The 19,515-nt window shown below is 30.3% G+C and overlaps 3 protein-coding genes across 5 annotated transcripts; 2 read left to right on the top strand and 1 right to left on the bottom strand.

The window, feature by feature from the left end:
* The first annotated feature begins 1,495 nt into the window (after nucleotides 1-1,495).
* Nucleotides 1,496-7,000, top strand: LOC140672068 (cytoplasmic dynein 2 intermediate chain 1). Its single transcript, XM_072903897.1, has 16 exons — nucleotides 1,496-1,683; nucleotides 2,184-2,936; nucleotides 3,083-3,202; nucleotides 3,312-3,478; nucleotides 3,657-3,807; nucleotides 3,883-4,023; nucleotides 4,102-4,242; nucleotides 4,329-4,640; nucleotides 4,736-4,908; nucleotides 4,982-5,201; nucleotides 5,281-5,432; nucleotides 5,508-5,647; nucleotides 5,720-5,778; nucleotides 5,859-6,013; nucleotides 6,097-6,229; nucleotides 6,306-7,000. Exons 1-16 carry the CDS (start codon nucleotides 1,672-1,674, stop codon nucleotides 6,426-6,428), a joined length of 2,952 nt encoding a protein of 983 aa, XP_072759998.1. The 5' UTR covers nucleotides 1,496-1,671; the 3' UTR covers nucleotides 6,429-7,000.
* Nucleotides 7,001-7,489: 489 nt separating this feature from the next.
* Tsf3 (Transferrin 3) lies at nucleotides 7,490-19,344 on the bottom strand. Of its 2 annotated transcripts, none has more exons than XM_072903900.1 (16): nucleotides 19,215-19,344; nucleotides 15,133-15,243; nucleotides 14,501-14,606; nucleotides 13,938-14,071; nucleotides 13,442-13,560; nucleotides 13,216-13,360; nucleotides 12,956-13,113; nucleotides 12,647-12,768; nucleotides 12,385-12,530; nucleotides 11,712-11,958; nucleotides 11,477-11,625; nucleotides 11,185-11,343; nucleotides 10,790-10,897; nucleotides 10,576-10,703; nucleotides 10,312-10,467; nucleotides 7,490-7,932 (listed from the first exon to the last, which is right to left on the bottom strand). In XM_072903900.1, exons 1-16 carry the CDS (start codon nucleotides 19,240-19,242, stop codon nucleotides 7,759-7,761), a joined length of 2,190 nt encoding a protein of 729 aa, XP_072760001.1. In that variant the 5' UTR covers nucleotides 19,243-19,344; the 3' UTR covers nucleotides 7,490-7,758. The 2 variants fall into 2 exon arrangements, with proteins under 2 accessions (XP_072760001.1, XP_072760002.1); XM_072903901.1 differs by lacking the exon at nucleotides 19,215-19,344 and adding an exon at nucleotides 16,261-16,289.
* Nucleotides 7,926-9,669, top strand: LOC140672074 (isoaspartyl peptidase/L-asparaginase). Of its 2 annotated transcripts, XM_072903908.1 has the most exons (4): nucleotides 7,926-8,348; nucleotides 8,434-8,665; nucleotides 8,734-8,886; nucleotides 8,985-9,156. In XM_072903908.1, the coding sequence occupies exons 1-4, from the start codon at nucleotides 8,184-8,186 to the stop codon at nucleotides 9,053-9,055; spliced, it is 621 nt and encodes a 206-aa protein (XP_072760009.1). In that variant the 5' UTR covers nucleotides 7,926-8,183; the 3' UTR covers nucleotides 9,056-9,156. The 2 variants fall into 2 exon arrangements, with proteins under 2 accessions (XP_072760009.1, XP_072760008.1); XM_072903907.1 differs by having other exon boundaries at nucleotides 8,296-8,665; nucleotides 8,966-9,669.
* Nucleotides 19,345-19,515: the final 171 nt, after the last annotated feature.

Below are 19,515 nucleotides of genomic sequence, written 5' to 3'. Positions count from 1 at the left end.
TTTGAATAAAATAGATATAAAAATATATCTTTTCTATTTTATATAATAAAAGGTATTTCTGTTATATTTAATAATTCACACATATATTAAGAAAATTAATATTATTATAAAAAAATTATAATAAACGTTATAGTTGTGATAATTAAATTTATTACAATCAAATTTACCAATTTCGTACAATATACTTGTATCATTGATCGCGATCTTTTACATTTTTCGGTAGGAAAATACCTAACTTTTGTGAAACACACAATATGTTCCTATGTCGATCAATAGGAATTAACAATCCAGATTGTAAACCATATAAAAGCGCTTCTTGTACGTAGAATTTTGCGTGCCTTCGTCCTAAGCAAAAAAATCATTCTGTTAATGATTAAACAATCTAGCAAAATTTTTTCTACACATTTTCTTTTTTTTTTTCTTCATTTTTTTAGAAAATTTAATTTTACAAAATTATATTCTCTTTTAATAAGAAAGAGAAAGAAAGAGATTATTCAGTTATTATAGATAAATTAAAGATTTTATAATTACATATATATTTAATATATTTATTATATTTCTTAAATAATTTAGATAAAATTTATATGTATACCATCGCGGACAGCTTTCGTGTAATCGGCAATATATTCTTTCGACGCGAGCTTCTAGATGTCCTTTTATAAAGTAATTTTAATTTATTCGGTTGATACTGCTCATCAAAGATTTCGTCTTTGAAATTTGTCCCAAGCGTCGATGCAGTTCGTTCATGAATATTTTTTTTTCTTGCATGTTGTTTATAAAATTTATTGCACGCGCAGTTTCGCCGCTTCAATTTCCTCTCTTTGTCAGCACATTTGTGTAAATATCTATACACTAAATCAAATACCGTTGACCTCTTAATATCTTGTTGAGAAAAACATTCTTCGCCGATTGGTGCCGAGACAGCTGATCTATTTAATGATAATATAAATTTAAATTATTTATTAAATTTTTGTTTAATTTTACAGCTATTCAATGCTATGCCAGGAATTATTAGAAAATTATTTATTTAGTATAACAGTCATATAAGAGAAAAACAAATGCATTTTTCTAAACAAATATATTTCTTAATCTAATGTATTTTTTTATATATAACAGTTTTGGCAATTGACCTGGATCCATGATTGAATTTAATACGATGGCTGTGGCTTTCAGGATGATAAAGTTTCCGACCTCTGGTCATGATCAAATATAAAAAATATAATATTGCAATAAATTAAAAATTATATATTTTATACGAAGAATCCGGCAAAAAGAGAACCAAAAAATTTAGGTCTGTAAATTATTATAACGACGTAGTCACAAAATCGCGTTATTCTCTTTTTTTCTCTCTATTTTCAATCTACTTTCATTTTCTACATCAAATATTATGTACAAATATGACAAGAAAGAAGAGAGAAAAAATATAAAAATGAAATATAAAAGGCGCGTAATATCATCAATAATTATATATTTCATTATACGAGGATAATAGAAGAAAAATTTATTATCATTTGAGTTCAAGGAATAAGAACATTATTTTTACCACTTGTCGGTATCACACTAATTGTCAATAGTTGCGGAAATTTTCTCTCGAAGCACTGTAGTCGCTTTAGTTTACATCATGGTTGCCCTACGATCTCCCGCAATTGTCAACTCCGATCAATTTGCATAATGTCCAATAAAGTGAGTGCATCGAAAACTTAGAAATTAACAAAATTATCGAGTCATATACGTTCTCGATCACAGCGGAAAATTGCATTCTTTTGTGTGTTTTTTATTAATCGTGATCGCGCGAGTTTGACATTTTACGGTCAAGGCTTCTCTTTACACATACATCAACCTCGAAATTATTGATATTTCTTGCTATGTAAACGTCGACAGAATATTATTATAATAAGGCAGAATATAGATTCATATTTACTGTCATTTTAAACTTTACTATGCTCATCCTTTTCATTATCTATAACGCATGACTCATTGTTTTGACATTTTTATGAATATCAATGATGTAAAAATTATCTAGAAACTAATGTCTAAAAATTTATATAGTTTCTACAATTCTTTTTCACATTTCAAATATATATAAAATATATACATATATATATTTGAAGTAAAAATAAATTTTTTTTTTGTCCAAAATGTAACAAAATGTCCGTTGTAATATAATGCTTCATTTTTTTTAGGGAGCTACTAAGAAAACTGAACTTAAAAATGAAGTTAAGACACGTATACGCTCAAGATCAAAAGTTTTATCAAGCAAGGAAGACAATGCGGAAACGTCGAAAAAATTGGAGTCTAATCTTTTAAGAAAATCTCAAATTGTTGAACACAGAGGAGATGGGGACAGATCAAAACTGTTACAAAATTCTATAACAAATAAAACACAATCAATTAGAAGTAGTAGTAAGCCATCTATTGGATCTTCTCAGGTTAAGACTGTTAAACAAAGTTCTTCATCCTCAATTTTGAAATCTAGTCCACGTAATGCTTCATCTAGTCATTTATTAAAAAAGAGTACAAACTTCAAGACGAAATCTGAAAATACTATTAAATCGAGCGACGATAGTACAACCAAGAAAAGGAAATCTAGAGAACAAACAGGATATACAGAAAAAAGAGGTGTCAGTACAGTTTATATGCCAAAGCCAATCACGAGCAAGCTTAATATTAAATCTAACGAGAAGACTACTGTTCATCGAACGTCGAGAGATAAAGAAAAATTACAAGACTCTTCTGTATCTGATCAAGCTAAACCACAACTGTCATCCAGAGACCGTAGGAAATCCAGAACACTGAGTCCCAGTGAGATAAGAATGCTGCATAGTGCTGTAAAGAGACCAGAGAAAGCGGAGAAAATAGAGCAGAAGAAAAATATATCAACCGATGCACAAGCAGATTCGGACGAGGCAGAGTACGATTACGAAGACGATTTTGAGGTAAAAAAATGTAAAAAGAAAAAAGAATTGTATAGAAGAATTTTAATTTTAATAATCTTTTAAAATTGTATATTAATTTACTCAAAAAATTTGAAGATACTCACTTGAAACTGAATTACGAGGCTAAAGTCATACTACTCTTTCAGGATTATGAATCAGACTTTCAAGAATGCACTGATAGTGATACTTCATTAATTAGCGAAAAGTCAGATAGCAGTGGAAGCAGGTCTCATCTAGAACCCATTGAACTGCGTTCCCGAGAGAAGGTATGAATACTATGTGTGAACTATATATATATAACATTATATATATATATATATATATATATATATATATATATATTAGAATATACAATTTTTAAAAAATATATTGCAGAAGAGCACGGAACATGTGAAAGTCGAAGAGGAACATATGCTCGATTCGGGACATTATGATCTCGCAGAAGCGAGAAAACGGGCAGCACGAGTAGAATCTATGCTCGTAAATCAATCTAACACGCCTCCGTTACCGGAATTAAGAGAGCCAGTTGGCAAAACATTTAGGTTTGTGATAACTAAAATCAAATATCAAGACAAATAAATGAATATTTATGCAAGTTTATTATTATTTGCTTCTTATTGTGTGTTAGCATTTTGTTGCATGTTTTTCTAAGTCGTTCTGTTTTGAGAAAAATAAAAACGTATGGTCAATTTAACGCATTCGCATTTATTTTTCGAGCAGTGATGACAGACCGATGGAAAATAAATCTTTGCCATCGTCTACCGATGAAGGTTTCGAGGATAGCCATTCCGAGGATTTTACTAGATCCCCGCCATTGTCGCAAATACCATTTATCGATTTTCGTAAACCGAAAGAAAATCAACGTGAAGAGGTAATCTACATTTATAAGAATTTATTGTACAATTTACTGATATACTTCTGAATTCTGACAAATTTTCTTTTATAGAATTTACGAAAGCCTCGAAGCAGAGGCGAGGAATTATTGGAAATGATAAAACTAGATTTTATGGAATGGTCGCTTTTAGAGTGCAGTCCCATACCTTACGATGAATTTATAAGAAATTATGGAAAATTAAATACTCAACAAGTATGTAACACATAGTGCTATAATTGATATTTTGTTACATATTATATACATATTATAATATGAATTATATTTTACCAGGTATTTACTCAAACTGGTGACGATAATATGGACATCGAGATACAAACGGATGAAATACATAGTAAGAATAAATGGACACAATTCCCTGTAACCTGTAGAAAAGAATTACGTGACAAACGGGATATAAATTTATTTAAAATGGTAATAATTTATTCTCTGCTATTTTTAGAATTCGCTATAAATTCAATAACACGAAATTATTTGAAATTTTTCATTAAACTTTGCAGGAACAAAATGGTGTTGGAAATGATTTGGACGAGTCGGATGATACAAATTTTACATTACGGCCATCGTATGACGTATTGCAGTTGAACGATTTTCTTAATCACGCAGGCGCAGTCATGTTATCGTTACTGGAAGAGAAAGAACATGGTGGTACCGTTTTTCAAAATGATACAGATGGATTATCGTTTAGTGATGGTTTTGTAAAGCTCTCTTTAGATTCAGTGACGTTCTTAGCTACTAGGCCGGTCAAAATTATACACTATTCGAACGTTTCAAATAAGATTCTGCTCACTATACATGCTCCCGTAGAAGAGGTAAGTGAGATTATTTACTATGGTTACAATAATTAATTTAAAACAATAACTAGGGTTACAATAATTAATTTAAAACAATTTTTTTTCTTTTACAGGAGATAGAAACCAGAAGCAAACAGGATTACATTACCGATTGTTGTATCGGATGTATTTGGAACATTTCCGAACCTTCGATGCCGAAGAAATTATTCTATTCGCAATGCTCCATTACTGCTTGTTGTTTTCATTTAACGAATTATGACATGGTGTTCGCTGGACTGGAGGATGGGTATGCGGCTTGATTTTTTTTAAGCTTTTACATTTTTTTTTATATTAATTTAAAAATGAAAAAATAAAACTAGATCACTGAGCCTCTGGGATCTGAAGGATGATGAGATGTGGCATCAGAAGATTACAGATAAAGCTAACGAGTTGGATTGGGTGATAAGAACTCCCACTTATACGACAACAGGAATTACAGAGTTAGACGCACACACGTCGCAAGTTGTTGCGATACGCGTGCAATCTAAGATTGAGACCACTTCTGCCAAAGAAAGGAGCAATAAGTTTGTTCCTATCCAGGTTATTATTACTCTGTCATTAACCGCAGTTTTAGAAAATGTAGTTCTATTACTTTCGCTTATTTTAACAAATTTAACAGATATGTAGCTTAGACGAGGATGGTTACCTCATAATATGGAGTATTGTACATAATATGGGTATAAATATCGATGATTTGGGACTGTCTCACTGGGGTAACATAAGACTTGTAAAAAATCAGAAAATGTCTTTAATAGGAAGAAATAAGGAGATGTAAATATAATATAAATATGCAAATTTCTTTCGGTATATATACCCAAAGTTTCTAATTGTCCAATTTTCTTTTAGAATGAATACATTTATCGATATACATGTAGACAGCGCGAGTACAAATAATATTTATGTCGTAACTAACAGCACTAATGTTTTGCATGCTACTTGTATCGGTAACAAAACTAATCCATTAATGTACAAACCAACTGAAATAAGTGAGTTGCAGTTTTGTTATTACATCGAATAAAACATGATAAAATTATCAATTACATAATTAAATATTACAGGTGAATGCGGTACTTCAACTTGCATCGATGTCTGTCCTTTTGGTCAATCATTTTTCTGGGTAAGAATTAGTTTGCTGTTTATAGTTTTGAAAGTTTATTTGATTCTTATCTAATCTAATCTGATTTTTATTTTAATTAGATTGGTTGTAATGACGGAACGATTCGACTTCATTACTTGAATACGGAGAGACCAATCATACAACTGAAAAATGAACAGTATACGGACAAAATTAAAACTTTGCAATGGTCAAAGACGAAGCCGCTAACTATATACATCTTAGACAATAATTCTCGGTAAGTTCTTTTCACAAATAAAAAAAATAGATTACAGATGAATAAATAAGATAGTGCGATAAACAAAGCTATAAATCTAATAGAATTCATGTATGGGACTTGAGTAAGAGTGACATCTGCCCTATATATACATTGTCTATTCAAAAGGAGGGAAAGATAAGCAGCATGCAGCTGTCTCCTTGCATAATGGATCAAGATATGATGAATCAATACTTGGTGAATTTAAATAGAGAGAGTTCATACTCGAAAGAAATTTCTGTACTATTTTACATTTTGAAATATGTCTTTTTAGGCTCTTGGCACGGAATCTGGTAACGTAGAGGTGCACAAACTGAAAAAAGATTTCTACTATTCGAAAAAAGAAGAATTTTTACAAGAATTGAACGTGTTTTCGCGATATGTCTCGGTTCCATAAAAAGATAAATATGAACTCATGAAAGAAGAAGTATATAGAAAGGCACTAATAAGAGAGAAAGATCATTTAGAATTTCAATTATTATTAATAGAAGAATTGGATAGATTCATGGATTTTATACTTCCACTATATATGTGCACTTAAAATGTAGATGATTTAGATATTAGATAATTGGTAAGTATTGTTTCGATGCAAGTTGAAATAAACTCGCATTTTTAATGATATTTTTAACTTGACAAGGGACAATCTCGCATATTTCGGAATTAATTATTTTACAAGACAGTATCTATTAACAATCATCTTTGGTAATTCTTAACGAAATTAAATTTTTCTAATGTTTGCATTGAAGCACGTTTGAAAATAAGTAGAATTTTGTACACTCTACAGAGATTAATTGAATAGCGAGTGAGATTTTTGCACACACATCTTTCTTCATCGCAATTCCGTCCAGAGAAAATATGCCGTCTAATATAGATAATAGTATTTATAACACATTTATACATTATTAAATTTTATCTTATATATTGTATACAAATATATAAATATAAGAAAAAGGTTAACTGAAATAATAAGATTGTTGAGATACCTATAATATTTTATACATACAGTCTAAATCTAAATGATTTAATGTCACATTTTTTTCATTACGAATCTATTATTGATGATATTACCAAAAAAGTAATAGTTTTATCTAAAAATAAGCTGAAAATGAGTTGATTTTTATAAAAATAGAATAAATTTTTTCATATTCTTGAGGAAATTTATTTGAAAAATTGAACAATTATTAGTAAATAATATCTTTTATTATTTTTGAGCTTGAATAATTTTTGGCTACTTTTTAATATAAACATATATAATTTATAAATATTTATAAATATATTATAAATATAAATATATATATATATTTATAAATATAAATATATATATATATTTATAAATATAAATATTTATAAATGTATTATACAAAATGAATATACTTATAAATTATAAAAGTTGTCTTACAATATCGAGATTAAAAGAATATATACTTTTTCTCTTTTTAGATGAACAAATTTTATATTTATTAATCGTTTTGTTAAATCTGTCGACTCATGACATGCATCATTAAAAATTATACAAGCTTAAAACAGAGGAAAGATATTTTTAAAATTTCATTTTCTCAAATATAAAACTTTGTGTAGAAAAAAATCTATTCTTTTTTGTAAATTTAACCTTTTGTCGATTGTACCATCAAGAACAGATTATTCTGTATTATATGTTTGTTTTTTCTGTATTATATTGTTTGTTCCTAGAGAGCGTACAGTTCATTGTTCACAGTTCAACAAAGATATCAACTTAGAATTATGACAACAATTATATTTAGGGAAAAAGATACCAGAAAATGAGAGAGCCATGTACTCGCGGCACTACAAACTTCCTGGTTCATGAACTCTTCCACTATTTCGTCATAATTGCGTCCTCTCAGTACCTGACGACCATGTAATTCTAAATGGCGTGTATCATCCTGCAACAACAAATTTATAATTTATCATTTATAAAAAAAAATAAAATAACATCGGCAATTTTTTTTCTCGCAAATGACACACATATATATATATATATATAAAAAGATGCATTCTTTGGTATCTCAAATTTAAACAAAATTTATCAGTGTGTTTGCCTCACATATTTAATAAACACTCTTCAGGAAACACTCTTTCGTAGAAAATTTGAAAGCGATAAAAATTCTGAAATTGCAGACCCATTACTGACATAATGTGCGATTATTGTTCCTGGATTAGTGAGATCTTAGCCAGAATTGATGCCGAGACGCAGATTAAAAAGAAGAAAAAAATATTACCGCGAGTGGATCCAGTTGTCATTGTTCATGGAGGTGCCGGGAAAATTCCTGGATACGCACGGAAATTTATGCTCGACGAGGTTAAATTATTTTAACGAACAATGTGAAAAAGTTTTATAAAATATTTTTAAAAAAATACAATATACGCGCGGCAAATGAATGCAGGTGAAAAATGCTGCTGTGGCAGCGTATCGCAATCTAATTAAAGGATGCTGTTCGCTGGACGCTGTCGAGCATGCGATTTGTCACATGGAGAATAAAAAATATTTTAATTGCGCGTATGGAGGTTCCTTAGACGTTAACGGCGAGGTCGTGATGGACGCTGCGATAATGACAAACGATTTACGCGTGGGTTGCGTAGGCGCCGTTCGAAATATAACGCATCCTATAACGTTAGGTCTGTCACAACAATTCAATGTTTATCTCTCTAAAGTGATCTGTCCAAAACGCTCAACGTTTTTGCAGCCAAATTAGTCCTGCAACAAACGGAACACGTATTGATAGTCGAGGAAGGAGCGCAAAAGTTCGCCTTGGAATCAAATCTTCCTATTTTGTCGCCTGGTCAATTGGTCGTAACATTTGATTCAAAGACCTCGTTACATGAAGAAAGAGATAAAGGTAAAAATAAAGAACAATGGAACAATATAATAACTATATAAAAAATATTAATTGTAAAATTGATGATATCGAATGTAAGAAACATTGAACGATACGAGAAAGACACAAGAGATGTTACAAGACGGCCAAAAACAATCTGATACGAAGGAATGTATACCAGGATGTGTAATCGAAAGACACGGAGAAGAGGAAAAAAGCTTATCCTCGGAGGTCGCAATCATCAAATCAGACGAATCTCCGATGATCGAGCCTGATATTTTACAAGTTACTCAATTCATAATTTTTTTAAAATTCATAGATATATAAGATATTCAAGCAAAAGTAATAAAGAGAATCTTTTTAAATTTCAAAAATTTATGGTATCTTAAATTTGTATCTAACATGATACTCTTTGCTAAAATAAAAATTTAATCTGCTCTTGTTCTAAATCATAAAGTCTAAAGTATAATTTATTTAAAAGAAAGAGTTTTTCTCTGTCTATTTTAAATATAAAATATATAATTTAAATATGAAATTTAGACAGGTCTCTTTAGACAAATTATGGACTTGAAATATTTTTGTGTTGTGACCGTTTCATTCTAATTACACAGAAATATTTTCACCTTATAATTATGCTATTCGTGAGACATGATATCGAAAAGAACATTATTAGCTCGGCGCGGTCGGAGCAGTGGCATACGATCGTAAAAAGCATCTCGCCAGCGGGACCTCGACGGCCGGAGAAGTCGGAAAGCTGTATGGAAGCGTGAGCGCGACTGGCACAGCCATCGGTTGCGGCATTTACGTCGATCAGAGTGGCTCGGTGTCCGTCTCGGGTTGCGACAAAGCTATCTACAAATACGCGCCAGCACAGCGAATCCTACAGCGATTGCGATGCAAGACAAGGTCGATTGATGAAGCGATCACTGCGGTATTACGGGATTTCGAGGAAAAGGTCGGCGTGTCTTCACCGAAACCCGACGTGGGCGTGATCGCGGTGACCGCTGAAGGAATACCGTCCGTATCCTTCAAGTGCGCTCACTTTCCCTGGGCGTATTGCAACAAGGGCTACGTATATTACGGATGCGCGAGAAATGAAAGATTTTCGGAGAAGCTCGACGTCCTCGAACGTCCATTAGACTGTATGTGCGAAGATGCCGATTAGCCGAAACGTTAAGCAGAGAACCCTACCAATCAAATCTCAATCAAAGTCAGAGTCGTAGCAAATTACAATGGGTACATCTCTGGCGAAAATAATTCTTGTAATTATTGCTTCAACTTATTTATTGTCTTTAAATATCTAAAGCATAAGAGCGAGCTTTAGAGTTTGAAACAATTTTGTCGATTTTTTTACGGCAATGTCATTGCTTCAATTTTACCTTTTTAAATTTTTTGTTGTATTAAATTACGTAATTTTATATTTCCAGTGTTTTGAATTTAACTTACGGGAAAGATAATGCTGCGATTGCCGTTGTAAGGCCCGTACAACAAGAACGCAGGTGTCTGTCCATTGTGTTTCTTCCCAAACAACTTATCCATTTCAAACAGTACGGAATAGATCTCCTGGCGTCTTAGATCTGTGATATTCTCATTTGATACTATCTATCAAGACAGAAGAAATACGAATTAATGAGCAAAATTACAAGAAAAGAGAGAAAAGAAAAGAACGCATCTAATATTAAATTACTCTTAAAGAAAAAAGAACTATACCGAACCAAGAGTTGTCCAAGCGAGCAAGTACGGAATTCCTTGCAAAGTGTCTATCGAAGGACCTAATATTCTATACTTGGGCTTCCGATTGATGTTTCTATGATCAATTTTCTCGTGATAAAAATCACCTGCGATATTATAAAAGAGGTATGTGTTAAATATAGAAATAATACAGAGAACATCAATATAAGCTGAACTAATCAGTGTAACTTACCAGCTTCTATCTTGCTTTTTATGTTCTTGAGATTAACGAAGGCAACATCGACTATATTCGAAGTCAAATAATCGAAGGCTTCTAAATCGTCGTTCGCTTGCTTCATATCTGCAAAAAATCGTATATAATCTTGATTCTATTCTCTGTTATTCACATGTGTGTGTATAATATAATCGTTTTTATGTGATTACACTGGATTTATTAACTTCAGAGAAAAGTGTCAATTTTATCATACGAGATTTACATCTCTCATACATTACGTGTCATTTTTAGCAAATTATGCAAAAATTAGATATGATGATCTATCACGTGTCTCTGTACATTATATATCTTTATATTTTTATGACTGATAATCATTTATATTTAATTGCGACTATGTATCCATCATATCTTACCTTTTTTGCATAAAGAGTGCAAATTAGCTGGAAGTTCTTTGTTGCTTTTCGAATTGAGAACACAACTGTTCTTGAAGAAATTTGCAACAACCTGCGCATCTGAACAATCCCAATTTTCGGCGGACATGTTTCTTATCAATGTCACAAAAGCGTTCCAGCCTGATAAGACATCAATAATTAAACAATTAAAAATAATTCGGTTGACATCAAATATAAAATTATGTTCTAATTTATATATATATATATATATATATATATATATATGTAAATATAAATATATTTATAGTCGCACCGATGCTTCTGTAGTTCGTGAAGGCCGCTGTGGCACCTTTGAGATCCTTTATGGTCATAAATACGGAATTAACTTTTACAACTGCCACGATTCTGTTCACTTCCTCTTTTGTGTTACTCATCGCGTGGACGATAGGCTTCAAACCTTTCCTACAAGAAAAGCAATCTAAAAATGAAGGGAAAACGCTATTTCCCTTTTCATCTATCATATTTCCCCATGGATGATCTCCACTTACAGCCTAGCCTCGAGAAGTTCTTCAGGTTGTGCAAGAAAGATGTCCATGAGATTGTTTTGTATGGCCTTCAAGCAAAATTCTCTACTCTTTTCTTGGAAACAGTAAATTCCCGGTTCCACACCATAAACGATGGACGCGGCTCTCAACGAGTCGCATTTATTCCATTCGAGATTGGATACCACGCACCATCGAACTTCTCTCGAAGGACGACAACCCGATCGGTCATAAGCGCTCATGAAATTTGGAACTGTAATCGGAAGATATGAGTCACGTTAAAACAATATCAGGTATTTTACATCTCTTTCTAAATAAATATATATTCCTAAATATTTTTTTTTAGAAAATCTTATATCAATTCAAATATTCTTTAATTAAAGATAGATTCAAAGAAATAGAGATCAATTAATTTCTATTTCTCTAAATCTACTGAAATTTCTCAAATTTTAGTTAATAAACGACAAATTAATAATTAACTATCTTTAAATTGTTAATAAATTCTTAATGATAATAAGAATTAATCTTGTTTGTGCAATTCGAAAAAAAAACTTACATTTAAAAAATTTACATTAATTTAATATATGTTATCTAAAGCACGAGAGAGAAAAAAACTGATATTATTCAAATATGTGAAGCACAAAAATTGTAGATTTTATTCGATGTATATATACATTACATCGGGATAAGTAATCGGATGGTACTTCCAGTGTGTCTACATTGGTCAAAGTGATATAATAACTTTCCATTAGCTGCAACAGGTTGTTTTTCCAGCAGTTTGTCGTGTTGGAATTTATCGTGCGGGCAATCATTGCGGCACTTTTCCTAACGAAAATTAAGTAAAAAAAAAATTAATTAAAATAACTGATAATTGATTCTTCAATCTCGCGTATCAAAGTGTCAAAGTGAATTAAAATTAGGAAAACATAAATTGCACTTACATTGTAGCTATGACGACCGGCCACGGTTTCGATATCCAACCGCATGGTTCATCGAATTTAAGCGGTTTTGTAGTACCATCCGGACACAGAAACTTGTAATCCTGCGTATCGATCATTTCGGCCTGCATCAAGCCACGGCTGATGTTAATACCATTGCGTTAGAGAAATCCGCGCTACAATCCGTCGTAGATTTCTTTTAGATCAGCAGACGTGATTGATTCTTTCCAAGTTATTACACGAATTGTTTTTTTTTTTCTTTTCTTAGTCAAGAACAATGAGCTCGAATATGGATGATAAGCTGATCTTTACCTTAAAGTGTACGCGAGCGTCGTCCAATCTGACCCAAGCGACGTCCCCCACGTTATCGGTGAGACATAATAGAGCACCTTGTCGTCCATAATATTTATCGGTGTTGTAACAACTGGAAGGATTTTCGCACGCAGCACAGAGATTCTTGTATTTCGATTCTGTAAACCGTAATAAAACTTTATATATGTATACGAAAAAATTATTAAAAATTACACTTTCCACAGTTTAATATATGTATTTATATTTTTAGAATTACGTACTCAATTGATAATCAAATATCGCATCCGACGACCATAGACCAGCGATACAAGCCATTTCGAAGAATTTGGACAAAGCGTGTATTCTGTTCTCGAATAACGTCATGTTGGAATCGCATTCTTTATGAATTAATAAGTTCTCAAGATACTGAAATATATGATAGATAATACACCAGGTAAGAGCAATAATTTTAACGTGCTCGCGTTGTAGAAAAAAATGCTCACTAACCGTTGAAAAAACTGTATCCATATTATTAAAGCCAGGATGACATAATCGCTTGCCTTGAATGTCCCATATGCGTTGCACATTTTTATGCGCTATGGCCACTATTTGAAAACTCTCCGCTTCTGAAAGAAAAGCGTCTCACTTAAAAGGTTGTTGTACTTTGACATTAAGTTAATGTCGGCTAACTCTTTTTTGAAAATATGATTATTTTATTTAAAATATGGATACTTTTAGAAATGATAATCTGCATAATAATGCCATAGTAATTAATTTTTTCAACATGTGTGAGAGTAAATACGTACAAGAATATGTATAACTTAATTACATTTGAATAAATCTTATGTTTTAACAAAAATTTTTTAAATTTTAATTAAAACTAAAAAATTATAAGATTCGACATTTTCATTAAAAAAAAGATAAATTTGAAAAATTTGTCAAAAGATCAATCTTTGAAATTTAACGCATTAAAACACTCTGCATACAATTTTATCTTAATTACCGTGTTGGATGAGTTTTAATTCATTTATGACTAAAACTTTGTACAAGTAGTAGTTTTTTACTGCTACAAGTTCTTCTGGCTCCAATACAGTGAAATCGACATCACCCTTGATTATACGATGTATACAGCCGAACCTAAATTAGAATTATTTTTTGTATATGAAAAGTCTGCTCGTATAAAAAAAAATAAAATTAATCGAACCATAAAATAAGTCTTTCTAAAAAAGGTCACATCTCCGTAAAAATCTGTAGGAATAAAAAAAAATTGCAATTCTCCCAAAATACTATCGATGATGTAATCGTTATTCATGTATATCATGTGTATGTTTTATTATTTTTTATATAAGACATATATTATTATTATATATATAATGTGTATTTTTTATTATATATGTATAATATTACAGTTATTTTTTAATTGGAAGAAATATTATTGGAATCAATCATCGTTATTCTTGATAGATGAAGAAAAGGAACAACGGAGATATGGCTTTTTCTCGAGAAAGAGAACTTTCAAATATTAAAACTAAAAATTCAAAAAAATTTTATATATGTAATACTTACCTATCGGTTTCTATGACACATGCTATTGGAGTCTCATCAGTCAGTTTTGTACAAAGTGAAATAATTCTTTTTGAATTGTGTTCTGTTTTTACTACGCATAGTCTCCCTAAAATGTTACGATGTATTCTTTAGTATGCCATCATTTTTTGAAATAATAAAAATTATATTATTTTCATTTTACAGATATTTCTACATATATTTTTTTCCTATGAATTAATATTTTGCATACAATTTTACTAGTATGTAAAAACTTTTAAAAGATTTTTTTTTTTTTTTGAAGAAAAATATTTTTGTTTCGACAATTGCTTTGTGAAAAAAAACGCGGAAAGCGTCAACTAATATAGTTAACCATACGACCTTCCAACTTCCTTTTATGACGAAACGATAACTCGCTTGACGTAATTAGCAGTTTTACAATTTACAGTTTAACTGAACAATGACACTGACAATCTTTTTCTCGTGGCACACTCTTATTATTAATATTTTTATTATTTATTTATTATTATTATTCTTTATTATTATTTCGAAATATATTTTTCTTTTTATACGTCGATAAAAAATACTTTTAAAAAATTTTTAGTAAAATAAATTATTGTCTAATAATATATTATCACGATTTAAATTTTACTTACATTTGTTATTGATATTGACAGATCCGTGAATGTTTCCAAAGATGACAAGCGTGAAAATAAACCAATGAAACATGCGGAAAACTATGATCGATCTCGGATTTGGCGCCATTCCTTTTGAGAATAGGTAAATCTTTTTACTACATAATTCTTTGAACAGAGGTTTTTTCTGATTAACGAATGTACATTTGCCAGATTCATATTGCTATCATATAAAAGCTGACTGTAAAGTAATCACGTTTTACTACGATAAACTTATCGCCGAGTTATTTTCCTGAATCAGCATGCATACATTCGAAATGTCACAGATTCTAACAAATTATTATTCTATGCATGCTTAAAATTATTTTATTTAGAAAACTTTTAATAATCTTATTTATGTTACTATAACAAAAATAATTTTTTATATTAAATATGATATATATTTAGAAAAATTATTTTTTCAAAAAATAATTTCGTTCTATATAATATCAATTTTCAATAAGATTTGACTGTATCCACACTATCTAAGTGATAAATTTATAACTATTATTATATTTTGAACAGTTTTCGATTCAAAACATTGTAAGTGCCTTTTCTTAAGGATATATATATATATATATATATATATATTCGTGTTAAAGACATTTTGTACTTTTGTAAAACCAAATTATTATTACACAATTATTATTATTTTAAAAAATATTAACAATAATTTTTGAAAAGTAAGTAAGAGCAATAGCGTGATTTTTAATACAAGAACATGCACTTTGTCGACGCCAAATATCTCGACGAATCGTATACTTTCGCTTTTTAACCTTGAAATTTTTTTGCAGACAAAGAATATCTTATTGTACAACTGGCCAAACCGATCTATAAGTTTTACTAAGCTTGTGTAATTTGCAGTCAGTTATAATTCAAAGTCAAAACTTACTTCGTTATAATTTTATTCTAGTGTGTATTTATGCATTATATCACTAAACACGTGTATTGAAATTTCTAAGCTTCTGAAAATATATTCGAAAATGTCTAAATTATTGAATATTTACTGTTAAATAATTATTAAATGTTTTGAAACATTTTTGAAAAACGTCGCACGATGCTCGTTCTAAGAGACGGCTACAAATGATCACAGTTTCTTTCATTGCATACTTTATATCGAGATTCTCCTTATACATGTGGTAGCGGCAATTTTTCACTCGTCTTAGTTGCTCATCATCGTGCTTGTTCTTGGAAAAAAAAAAAAAATAGTTGAGATACGTTCAGTTAAGTTGTAGAAAATAATCCGACTTTGAGAATTTTATTCAATGCAATCAAGTATTCGCAGAAAAAAATTTGCATTGAACTTTAAAATTCACAACACATACGAGTGACGACCGATCGAAACTTCCGACTGTCCGGCGACTTGGTACACAGCTGATGCTAACCGATCCGACTGATTTCGTCAAGTGTCTGTATATGCGTGTGTGTAAGAAACTGGAATCACATTAACGCATCTGGTGGGAGAGAAAGAGATCGAGATGGGAAACTTCTATATAATGCGTACGACGCGTGTTATATTATGAAAGTGACATTGCTTATGAGAGACCAAGATAGAATAACGCTGTTTACAGGAAGTGTTTTGAAAGTTAAAGCTTATATTTTTGAATGTTTTTTTTTGCTTTTTAATGTATATATTTCTGAGAGATTATAAAAACGTTTTTTTTTTTTTTTATAATCGTTATGTTTACTCTTTCTGATTTTCGCGCGCGTATGATACTTTTAAAAATATGAATTTTTAAAACACGTATTAGCTTAGAGATGAACTAATAAATGTTATTATTTATTTATTCTATTATCACATTGTCAGAGTATGAGAAATTTAATTCACAGACTTGATGAGGAATTGATTTATCACTTAAGATAATTAAATTTGGAACATAATGACAGAATCTAAGTAAATCATAAGAAAAAAAATTCATGTTACAAAAAAAGACAAAAGCTTCTGGTTAAAGAATTATTTCATATTTTTCTTGTTACGATTGATTTATAATTGATAAAAGTACGTAATTTATACCTATTTCCTTATACACTTTTTCAATGGATTTTTTTTCAATAGATGAGACTGCTTATTTAATAGTAATGTAATTATAGTTCATATACATAATTCATACTATTTATTAGTAATATCGCGAATTATTCTCATTTGAAATTTATAAATTCTCATAATTTTACAACATAATGATAAAGAACATGCGTTATCCTACTTCTAAATTAATCGAAAAGAGTCTCTATATAAACTATAAACGCTTTTTAAACTCATATTTATAAAACAGAACGTGCTTATGTACAAAATATGCCTTTCAAAAAATTATTTTTGTTATAGTAAGATAAATAAGATTATGTTCGAAGCTTTCTAAATAAGACCGCATTTTAAGTATGTATAAAATAATAATTGGATTTGTCCAATTATTATTTTATACATACTTAATATGCGGTCTTATTTAGAAAGCTTCGAACATAATCTTATCTATCTTACTATAACAAAAATAATTTTTTTATTACATATTACATATATATTTAGAAAAATTATCCAATTATACAAAAATTTAAAAAAAAACAAATATTTACAAAAGCAAATATTTTTATAATTTATTAGAAATATACATGTTATTCTTGTTTTTTTCTAGTTTTTATTTAAATAACAATTTATTAATTGAACATAAATTAATTGAATTATTAAATCAACAGATGAGACAAGATGAACAGAACAATATGTATAAGACAATATGCAAAGACCGATTATTTATGGGTATAGAGAAGTAGGCGGGAAATTATGACAATTATAATGATGAGTCACGATAATTAGCAGTGAGATAAGATGTCCTTGATTCTGATATTAGCTTCTGTACGCATACGAATGCACTTTATTTGTGAAGAGATTGATATATCATAAAGCTTGAAAAAAATAAGATTTATGACTAGAACATCCATACGCTCTTATATGATAATATATTATGCATTGTTAAAGAGTTGAGCATCAAGTAACATCTATCTCAATTCAGAATATAATCGTATACTCCAAGATATTATTATTCAAGCGTTTCTCTGCGCTAATCATCGCGAAGATAACGTAAATATTTAATACGAGAGTCGGACTTTCCTACGTTGCAACGTGACCTGACGAGGAAATTAAAAAGGCCTTCAAGTGAATTAGAGGCAAGATAATAGAACATATAAAAATGTAATTAGATTATTGTCCTTATTTATAAAAACTGATTTTCCACCGCATTATCGATAATTAAACAGAATAATATCGATATCAGACGAGAAGATTTCTCCGGCGATATTGCTGTGATATAAATCAGCAAATGATAAATATATATAATTAAATAGATAATTATAGCATGTATGTCTAATACATATATATATATATATATATATATATATATATATATGTATATTAAAATTTAAATTACATGATTTTCAATATTGTGCAAGATAAAGTATAGAAAATCGCTATTACTATCGACGAGATAACTTTGCATCGTTATCGTGCTCTCGGAGATAATGACGCGAGAGCAGTTGCCACAGATATAATAGGATAAGGTGTTTCAGTCACGAGTAAACGTTTCGCAGTTGTAGTTCTTTTTTGTAAAATCTAGAATTGATCTTTATTATAACTTTGTCTTTTATGATAATTTCGCAACTTCGCGTACAAAGAATATATGCATAAAGATTAAAAAATAAATTTAAACGAGTCACATTTGACATTATCGTATTTTTATTAAACTTTGCAACATGCAATGTTTAGTGAATCGAAAATGCGGTGTCGAGCAGTTTATTATTCAAATGCATTATTTACTGAAATAAGATAATATTTTATATAATGAGACGGATGTGTCTGATACTTAATAATTTCGAAATTGAACTTTAGAAGACTGTCCCGCTACATATGCATGGTTCATTTTGCCGCCGACATAGTTATGTAATAGCACTCGCTCTATTGAAGCGTATATTTTTGATACAACGCATTTAAGTATTCAGACGCGAGAAATGTGTTGATTTTAGAAGTGTTAGTGAAAATTGTGACATTTAATTAAAGCAGTACGAGAGAATCAGCTTACTTGAGACTGCACCTTCTGCTCCGTGCATCTTTTCTCTTTATCTCGCCAAAGGACGAATATATATACACGTGTCTCATCTTTTACGTACCGAAAGTGCGAGAAGTGTAACTGGGGAGGCGACAGCAGAAACGCGTGTATTTTCGATCACACACACACACACACACATATATATATAGGTACTCTCCGATTTAATAGTCGTATCACTTTTAGCATGCAGCTCGTTAAACGATTAAGAGGCCTGAAAAATTGTCGGGGGCAAACTTCTTGCGCTGGATGCGCTGGATTGCAGCATAAATACGGT

The sequence above is a fragment of the Anoplolepis gracilipes genome, chromosome 12, assembly GCF_047496725.1.
Source record: "Anoplolepis gracilipes chromosome 12, ASM4749672v1, whole genome shotgun sequence".
Classification (NCBI taxonomy): Eukaryota; Metazoa; Arthropoda; class Insecta; order Hymenoptera; family Formicidae; genus Anoplolepis; species Anoplolepis gracilipes.
This window is presented reverse-complemented; position numbering and strand designations above follow the sequence as displayed.

Coding starts and splice junctions, on each gene's coding strand:
- LOC140672068 (XM_072903897.1), top strand. Junction 5,433..5,507: donor ATAGGAAGAAATAAGGAGAT/GTAAATATAATA, acceptor ATTTTCTTTTAG/AATGAATACATTTATCGATA. Junction 5,779..5,858: donor TTGGTCAATCATTTTTCTGG/GTAAGAATTAGT, acceptor TATTTTAATTAG/ATTGGTTGTAATGACGGAAC.
- LOC140672074 (XM_072903908.1), top strand. CDS start 8,184: ATGTGCGATTATTGTTCCTGGATTAGTGAGATCTTAGCCAGAATTGAT. Junction 8,666..8,733: donor AACGCATCCTATAACGTTAG/GTCTGTCACAAC, acceptor ACGTTTTTGCAG/CCAAATTAGTCCTGCAACAA. Junction 8,887..8,984: donor ACATGAAGAAAGAGATAAAG/GTAAAAATAAAG, acceptor GAACGATACGAG/AAAGACACAAGAGATGTTAC.
- Tsf3 (XM_072903900.1), bottom strand. CDS start 19,242: ATGCACGGAGCAGAAGGTGCAGTCTCAA. Junction 13,561..13,937: donor ATTAAAACTCATCCAACACG/GTAATTAAGATA, acceptor CTTTTCTTTCAG/AAGCGGAGAGTTTTCAAATA. Junction 11,626..11,711: donor GAACTTCTCGAGGCTAGGCT/GTAAGTGGAGAT, acceptor CTTTTCTTGTAG/GAAAGGTTTGAAGCCTATCG.